The sequence below is a fragment of the Gavialis gangeticus genome, unplaced genomic scaffold, assembly GCF_001723915.1.
Source record: "Gavialis gangeticus isolate Ggan-Ray unplaced genomic scaffold, GavGan_comp1, whole genome shotgun sequence".
NCBI classification, from domain to species: Eukaryota; Metazoa; Chordata; order Crocodylia; family Gavialidae; genus Gavialis; species Gavialis gangeticus.
In genome coordinates, this window is record NW_017729022.1 from 172,086,235 (window position 1) to 172,094,147 (window position 7,913).

General features: G+C 45.6%; 1 protein-coding gene across 1 annotated transcript in view; it reads right to left on the reverse strand.

Annotated features, from left to right (window-relative positions):
• Positions 1 to 7,913, reverse strand: part of CAPN8 (calpain 8) — a 55,963-nt gene that overhangs the window by 20,617 nt on the left and 27,433 nt on the right. Inside the window, exons 6-8 of the mRNA XM_019516506.1 lie at positions 4,794 to 4,877; positions 3,896 to 3,981; positions 1,008 to 1,082 (exon numbers count right to left, since the gene is read on the reverse strand). Of these exons, the coding sequence (XP_019372051.1) occupies positions 1,008 to 1,082; positions 3,896 to 3,981; positions 4,794 to 4,877 (245 nt within the window). The remainder of the gene's footprint in view (positions 1 to 1,007; positions 1,083 to 3,895; positions 3,982 to 4,793; positions 4,878 to 7,913) is intronic.

The window sequence follows — 7,913 nt, forward strand, 5'->3', positions numbered from 1 at the left end:
ACTTGGACGAGGGGGTAAAAAGCACCCTGTTCAAATTTGCTGATGACACTAAGATGTGGGGGGATGTGGGCATGCTAGAAGGAAGGAATAGGTCACATCGGACCTAGGCAGGTTACAGGGGTGGGCAGACGAAAATAGAATGGGATTCAACACTGACAAGTGCAAGGTAATGCACCCTGGGAGGAAGAACCAGCACCATACCCACAGGCTAGGGAACTCCCTTCTCGTCAGTGCAGAGGCAGAAAAGGATCTTGGAGTCATCATTGATGCCAAGATGAATATGGGCAGGCAGTGTGGGGTGCAGTCAGGAAGGCCAACCGCACCTTGTCATGCATTCACAGATGCATCTCAAGGAGGTGATACTCCCCCTCTATGCGGCACTGGTCAGGCCACAGCTGGAGTACTGCTTCCAGTTCTAGGCGGGATGTGGACAACATGGAGAGGGTCCAGAGGAGGGCCACTCGCATGATCAGGGCAGGCCCTACGAGGACAAGCTATGGGACCTGAACCTGTTCAGCCTCCACAAGAGAAGGCTGAGGGGGCATCTAGTGGCCTATTACAAACTAGTCAGAGGGGACCAGCAGGCACTGGGGGAGTCCCTGTTCCCCCGAGCACTACCAGGAGTGACTAGAAATAATGGTCACAAGCTGGCAGAGGGTAAATTCAGATTAGACATCAGGAGACGCTACTTCACTGTCAAGACGGCTAGGATCTGGAACCAACTTCCAAGCGAAGTGGTGCTGGCTCCTACCTTGGGGGTCTTTAAGACAAGGCTTGACAATCACCTTACTGGGGTAGTTTGACCCCAGTTCTTTTTCCTGCCATGGCAGGGGGTCGGACTTGATGATCTGCTCAGGTCCCTTCCGACCCTACAAATATGAAACTATGAAACTTGCACACATTGTGCATTATGAACCCTGTGGATGCTAGTATTTGTTCCCATTCCATCCACAGAAAAGTTTAAAGGGGTACATATCCAGGGATTTAATCCAAATAATGATTCTTACCAAAACTCTCCATCATTTGACTGCTCATCCAGAGCCTGTTTCTGTTTGGGATCAATATATTTCCATTCTGGAGCACTGCCAGAAAAAATAAATAGGCCATAAGTATAGCAGCTAAATTTGATTTTCCGAGTGGTTCTGAAAGTTGGAAGTTTCTATAGTAACAGCCAATAACAGGACATATTCCCTTCTATGATTAGATCTACTGCCATTCTCAATGTCTCTACAAAATACAAAGCAAAAATTAATTATATGTGACAAAGCTATTTAAACAATCTGGTCAAATTGTATTTGCAACAAAAAACTTAAATTTATTCATAACTACAAGGTGTGAGGATGTACAAATGGAGGACTGACTGGATGAGATTGTCTAATATTACTTTATATTATATACAAAATATGTCCCTAAAATGTGTTTTCTGAATATCAGAAGTTTCTCAATTCTGATATCTAGTTGAAAGACTAGTAGTCTAGTCAGGGAAGCAGAAAAAGCTGCATTGTTTCAATGTCCCAAATAATTCAGGAGGATGGATGAAGCAGGCAGCAGAACATATATACCTCAAGGACTAATCTTTGGTCTAAGCTAAGATATACTGCTTCTTTCCCATTTATGTTATACTGGGTGCATCCACACATGCAAATAATCCAGGAGCAGTTTACTTTTGAATAAACTACTTGAGAGTAAACTCTCCCAGGCACGTGTCTACACGTTATGGATGTGGGAGCAGATTAGCTGCTCCTAGCAGCAGACTGCTCCTGCTCCCTGCAGCCCTGCAACAGCCTGCAGCAGCCAAGGGGAGCTCTAGGCTCAGGGGCCAGAAGACAGCTGTCTCCTGGCAGGGGCTGAGAGATTGCTCCCTGCCCCTGTGAGCTGCCTGCTGATGGGGCAGGCTCCACCACTGGAGCCCAGGTGGAGTCCCCCTGCCCCAGCAGCAGGGAGCTCCCAGCCTGTTCAGTAATCACAGGGCCAGGGCTGGAAAATCCTTATCTCCCAGCCCAAGCCCCACAGTCACAGGGCCAGTGCTGGGATATCTTTATCTCCCAGCACCCGCTATGCTGTTGCGGGGCCAGCACTGGGAGATTCTTCTCTCTCTGCAGTCATGGATCTGGTGCTGGGAGAAAAGAATCTCCCAGCACCGGCCCTGCAATTGCAGAGCTGGTGCTGAGAGATACAGATCTCCCAACCCAGGTCCCATGACTGTGGAGTGCAGGCTGGGAGCTCCCTGCTGCCGGGGCAGGGGAACATTGTCCCTGCCCAGGCTTTGGTAGTAGAGCCCACCCCAGTAGCAGGCAGCTCCCAGGGGCAGGAAGCAACCTCCCATCCCCTGCTGCCCATGGCCAGGCAACTAAACGTGTACTACTGTGCAGTAAATAATCTTGAGTAAACTTGCTACTTGCATTTGAAGGTAGCAAAATTACTCACAATTAGAGCCAATTACTGTGCAGTAAGTGGCTGCATGTGTAGATGCAGATACTTACTGCATGGTAATTAGCTTCACTGAGCAGTAAAGCATCTCGTGTAGATATACCCACTGTGGGCCAGATTCTGATCTGATCCCATATCAGTCTAGAAGAACTCCATTGATTCCAGCAGGATTGAGCCACACTGAATCAGGTGCAACTGAGATCAGAACATAACTTCGAAAATTTCTGAATCTATTACTTTTAGAGGTTAGCAAAACAGTTCAGATAACAATGGGACTGATCTTAAATTTTGCCCAAATTTCTCCACACAACCTCAGCGCTATAATTTCAGGCAGCTAGGATGCAAATGTACTGAAATACTGCATAAGAAGTTGTATCAAGCCTGAGAAAAATGCCTTTTTGCAAGGAAATATTAGACATTTTGTGACTTCTGTCCCATGCATTTGATGAAGCAGGCTATCGCCTACAAAAGCATATGCCGCTCTCTAACATGCCACCCTACCCTACCTTATGCCTGAATTCAGACTAACATGGCTGATCACCTCTCTGTTTTCATGAGATTCCAAGACCTGCTTCCAGACTAGAGAGGTCTATACAAGCATCTAAGGGCACCTGTACACGAAAGCCGCGCGAAGCTTTGGTCTCTGATTCAATTCGGTAGAGATTCGGCCTGATTCGGTGGCTGACTCTCCGAATCAAATCAGAAGACCCTTTAATCTTTCCAAATCAAATCAGAACCCTCCAAATAGATTCAGAGAGATTTGGAAAAATTCTAAGATTCAGACATAGACACAGCTTTAAATGTTTTTTCTACATACCTCAAGGTACCAGGCGGCTCATGAGTGCTGTGATGCTGGAGCACATGGAGTGTCTCACAGAAGCACGGGGGGCCTCCATGTGCTCTGCAGCAGATCCAAAAGTGGACCAGAAGCACTTCCAGTCCACTTCCAGGTCCTCTGGGGAGCGTGCACTGTGCCTGCCTGGCTTGGCAACTACCAGGTTCACCACCAAGCATGTGGGGGGGCCCCCCACACTCTTGTGGGATGCTCCATCCACCCCAGCATCGCAGCATTCATGAGCCACGCTGGTACCTTAAGGTATGTAGAAAAAACATATAAAGCTGTGTCTATGTCTGAATCACTCATTCTCCAAATCAGCATCAAATCTTCAGATTCAGATTCAGCTGAATCAAATCAGGGACAGTGATCCAAAACAAGTCGAATCATTGTCCCTGATTTGGGCCGAATCTGAATCAAATAGAGCCTGCTTTGCACGCTCTTGGTAAGAAATGTGGTCAGAAGAGATGACCAGCCAACACTGTTAATTAATTAATATTGCTTTGCTTCTGACCATCTTCAACTGATTTAACACTTTTTCCCTATGTGCTATGTGCCTTACTAGCTGCAAGTGTTACCAATTTAATTTTTAAAAAGGTATTAGACTACACTGAAAAGTGTATAACTTACTTATCACTCCAGGCTCCTGTCCACTCCACTTTACCCCAGGGATTTCTTATCCTGACTAGTTTCTCTGGGCGCCTATGGTAATTCACCTGTAAAGTACAACACAAGCAGTATCTCAGCCTGTTGTTATTCCAGTCATCATCATGTAGTATTTATTTTTACGTCTACAGGAAAAACAATTTGTGCTTTAGCTGTGTGATTAGTTCTAATTTGTAAGAATTAAAAGAGCACAAATGGATCTCAATACCCAATTTACTTTCCCCTCTGTACCACACCATTACTGCACAATGGCCTTTCTTGCAATGCTCACCATTTATCAGATGCTGTGCAAGTAACATCCAAGGATGGGCATAATTTATAACACAGTGCAGTATTCGCAGCCTCATCAGCATGTGACATTTTACAAGATAAGGTGGGAGCATAATTAGTACAAAGTTATTCAGCATAATCATCTCTCTTATCTTGATAGTTTGTGATATGTAGAAAAATACAAGGTCCAATACATGTATAATTTGTTAGTATAATTCCATGTATAATTTGTTAGTATAATTTGTTTGTATAATGCTGGTTGCAGGCTACAGTCTACACTGAGGAAGACTGACTAGAACAAGATTTCTGAGAGGTTATCACTAGATCACAAAAATTCCAAGCTAGCTGAATATTACAATCAGTGTTTCTTTCTATGTAGCTGTGCCAAGACCAGCAATATTTTCACAAGGATCAGCTAGGCAAAGCCATCAGAAAGCTTTGAAGGTAGAATTTCAGGCCTTAGGTGATGTGCATGTTTTATTGGTTGATCTTCTGCTTAATGATACATATAAGAGTTTCGTCTAGACTAGAAACCCCATTTGGGTTTACTTAGGAGTGACCAAGTTGATTTATCTGTGGTACAGGGCCTTACCTCTTCTGCTCCAGTGACAGAATAAGCGTGTCCCTTCACTAGTTTCTGATGTGTGATTTGTTCAGTCTCAGCTGCACCAGTGATCTAGGACAATAACAAATATGGTTAAGTACCGCACGTACACACAGTTCCAGTGACCAAATTAATCCTGGTGCAGACAAGAGAGAGATCAAACAGACATCTCTAATAAGAATAAAATATTCACCACCACAACCCATATTAAGCAGAAGTGGGTCCACAACAAAATCTCAGATCCAAACTCCAGATCTCACCTTACTGTCTCCAAAGCCCAGTTTCAAACACATCAGAGACCTGGTAGGAAGGGCAGATCTGAAATCTGAATTCAGATACAGACTCCCCCTTCAATATTCAGATCCAGTCCATAGCCAAGATAAATTTCAGTTGCAGTCTGGTATAGGAACTCAATCCAAAGGGCTCATTATGCCAAGATCTGTATATGTGACCCTGGCCTTTTAAAGGTATAACATTAAACTAATAACATTCTGAGACAAGATGATAAGGGTTTTAAATATTTTCTATAATTTTTGTGACTGCATTACAGGTGTCAGTGACTTACAGGACTGAAAAATAGCATTATCCCCATTTTGCATGGGGAAAAGGACAAGTCTGGGAATCACCTGAGTGACCGCGCATAACTTATAAAGATGCCAAATGGACTGTGAATTCAAGGTATTCTTCAAGGAGTTTTTGTCTCTCTCTTTCCCATCTGAGTATCTGAACAGACAGCATTGGAATCTTAACAGTAAGTAGACTTGCATTTTGGGATCTGGATGAACCAGACAAGTGATACTTTTCTAAGATGGGTTTTCAGTCAGAAATCAAAGGAGAATTATCCTTGAACTGGCATGGGGAAGTCCCTGGGCTCTACTAGAAAATTATGCCACTCTGTTTGCCTGAGGCATCAAATGTTGCGGTGTCCACAGCATCTTGTGTATCTGTATCCCTGAGCTTCAAAATAAATAGTCAAGGAGTAAACATCATCAAAAAGCATTTAAGGAGCTTATGCTGAGAATAAGGAACTACATAATACTACTTTAGTCCCAAGACCTCAAAGAGATTTATAGACCAAATTAAGAAAGCCTCATACAATTTCTGCAAGGTAGATGAGTATTGCTGTGTCCATTTTACAGATGAGTAAATTTAAATACAGGTTTGCACCAGAATGCCCAGAGAAGCAGAAGCAAAGTTAGGGACAGAATCCATAAATATTGATTCCTAGTCCATAGCTTTATTTATTATGCCATATAATTCTTATACTGGAAGCAAGAGTTATATTAACCTAGTGCTCCAACAAGCCTGATTATCTCCACAGAGTGGATTAGACCAGGCAAAGAACTGTACTAACATGATTATACTGGTTTCCAGAACCTGAACCAGTTCATTTAGAACTAGTTTTGGCATCTCTGTACAGTACTTCATTGTGCCCTGTAGACATACAATCATAGAATTGTAGAAAATTAGGGTTGGAAGGGACCTCAGCAAGTCATCCTAGTCCAACTCCCTGTTCAAAGCAAGACCATCCCCAACTAGTTCATACCAGCCAAGGCTTATCTTTCCAGGTCTTAAAAACCTCCAAGGATGAAGATTCCACAACCTCTCTGGGTAACCTGTTCAGTGCTTTACAACCCTCCTAGTGAGAAAATTCTTCCTAATATCTAACTTAAGCTTCCCTTGCTGCAACTTGAGATCGTTGCTCCTTGCTCTGTCATCTGCTACCACTGAGGACAATCTAGCTCCATCCTTTTTGTAACCACACTTCAGGTAGTTGAAAGCTGCTATTAAATCCCCTCTCAGTCTTCTCCTCTATAGATTAAATAAGCCCAGTTCCTTCAGCCTCTCCTCATAACTCATGTGCCCCAGCCCCAAGCCATTTTTATTGCCCTCTGCTGGACTCTCTCCAATTTGTCCACATCCTTCTGGTAGTGGGGAGCCCAATATTGGACACAGTACTCCAGATGTGGTCTCACCAGTGGTGAATAGAGGGGAATAATCACTTCCTTGACCTGCTGGCAGCACTCCTACTAATGCAGCCCAGTATGCTGTTAGCCTCCTTGGGCACTTGTACGTGTGAAAAAAATTGCCTGTTTTTAAGGTTTAATTGCATCACATATTACACATATGGGGTTTTTGTGATTTCAATGGGTTTGGTACATTGCAAACAAAACCACATCCCCATGTAGTTTAGTTTGCAATGTAATGTTGTAGCCTCTAATCTAACAGTCTGCCCCCTGGCCATGGGAAAGGCAGGCTGAAGGCAAAAGTGGTGAGGGGCACAGTCCTTTTTTTTTTTTTTTTTTTTTCTTTCTCATAAATCCTGTCTGCCTCTCCCATGGCCAGTGGGTGAGCTGCCAGCAGCTGAGCAGCCTCTGAGCTGAGGGAGGCCCTGATCCTTCCCTCCATGGTGACACCCCCTGTGGCCACATGAGCAGGCAGCTAGTGAGCTGGGGCTGCCCAGCTCAGAGGCAGTACCCACTGGATCCAACTTGTCCCCCAGCCTGCTGGGGTTTCCAGTGTGCCATACCTGCTGCCTTTCCACTGCCTGGGACCACCTAGGAAAGAGCTGGCATGCCCATGGGGCAGCACAAGGAAGTTGCAGGAAGGTGGTTGGGTATGCTGGCAGCTGGAGAAGGGACAGTGCACGGGGCACTGGAGGCCCAGGCGGGCTCAAGGAAGCTCAGGCTCAGCAGGCTTCCAGTACATCATGCACCATCCCCACTGCCTTCTCCAGCCACCAACACAACCAGATCCCTCCTGCTGCTTCTCTGCATTGCCCTAGGGGCAAGCCAGCCCATTTCTGGGTGGTCCCAGGCAAAAGGAAGGTGGCAGGGACAGTGCATGGGCCGCTGCTCCCTGGGAGGGCTCAGGGAAGAGTTGGATCCAGCCAGGTGCTGCCTGCGAGCTAGGGCAGCATCCAGCCCACTAGCTGCCTGCCTGGGCAGCCCCTGGGAGCACCACCACAGGAAAGGCCCGGGACCCCCTGCAGCTCAGGGGCCACTCAGCCTACTGACAGCTCACATGGGCAGGCTCTGCTGAAAGGAAAAAAAAAAGCAGCAAGGGGCCCGATCCTTCTCCCCCCCCCCCCAACAAAGCCTCCCTGCA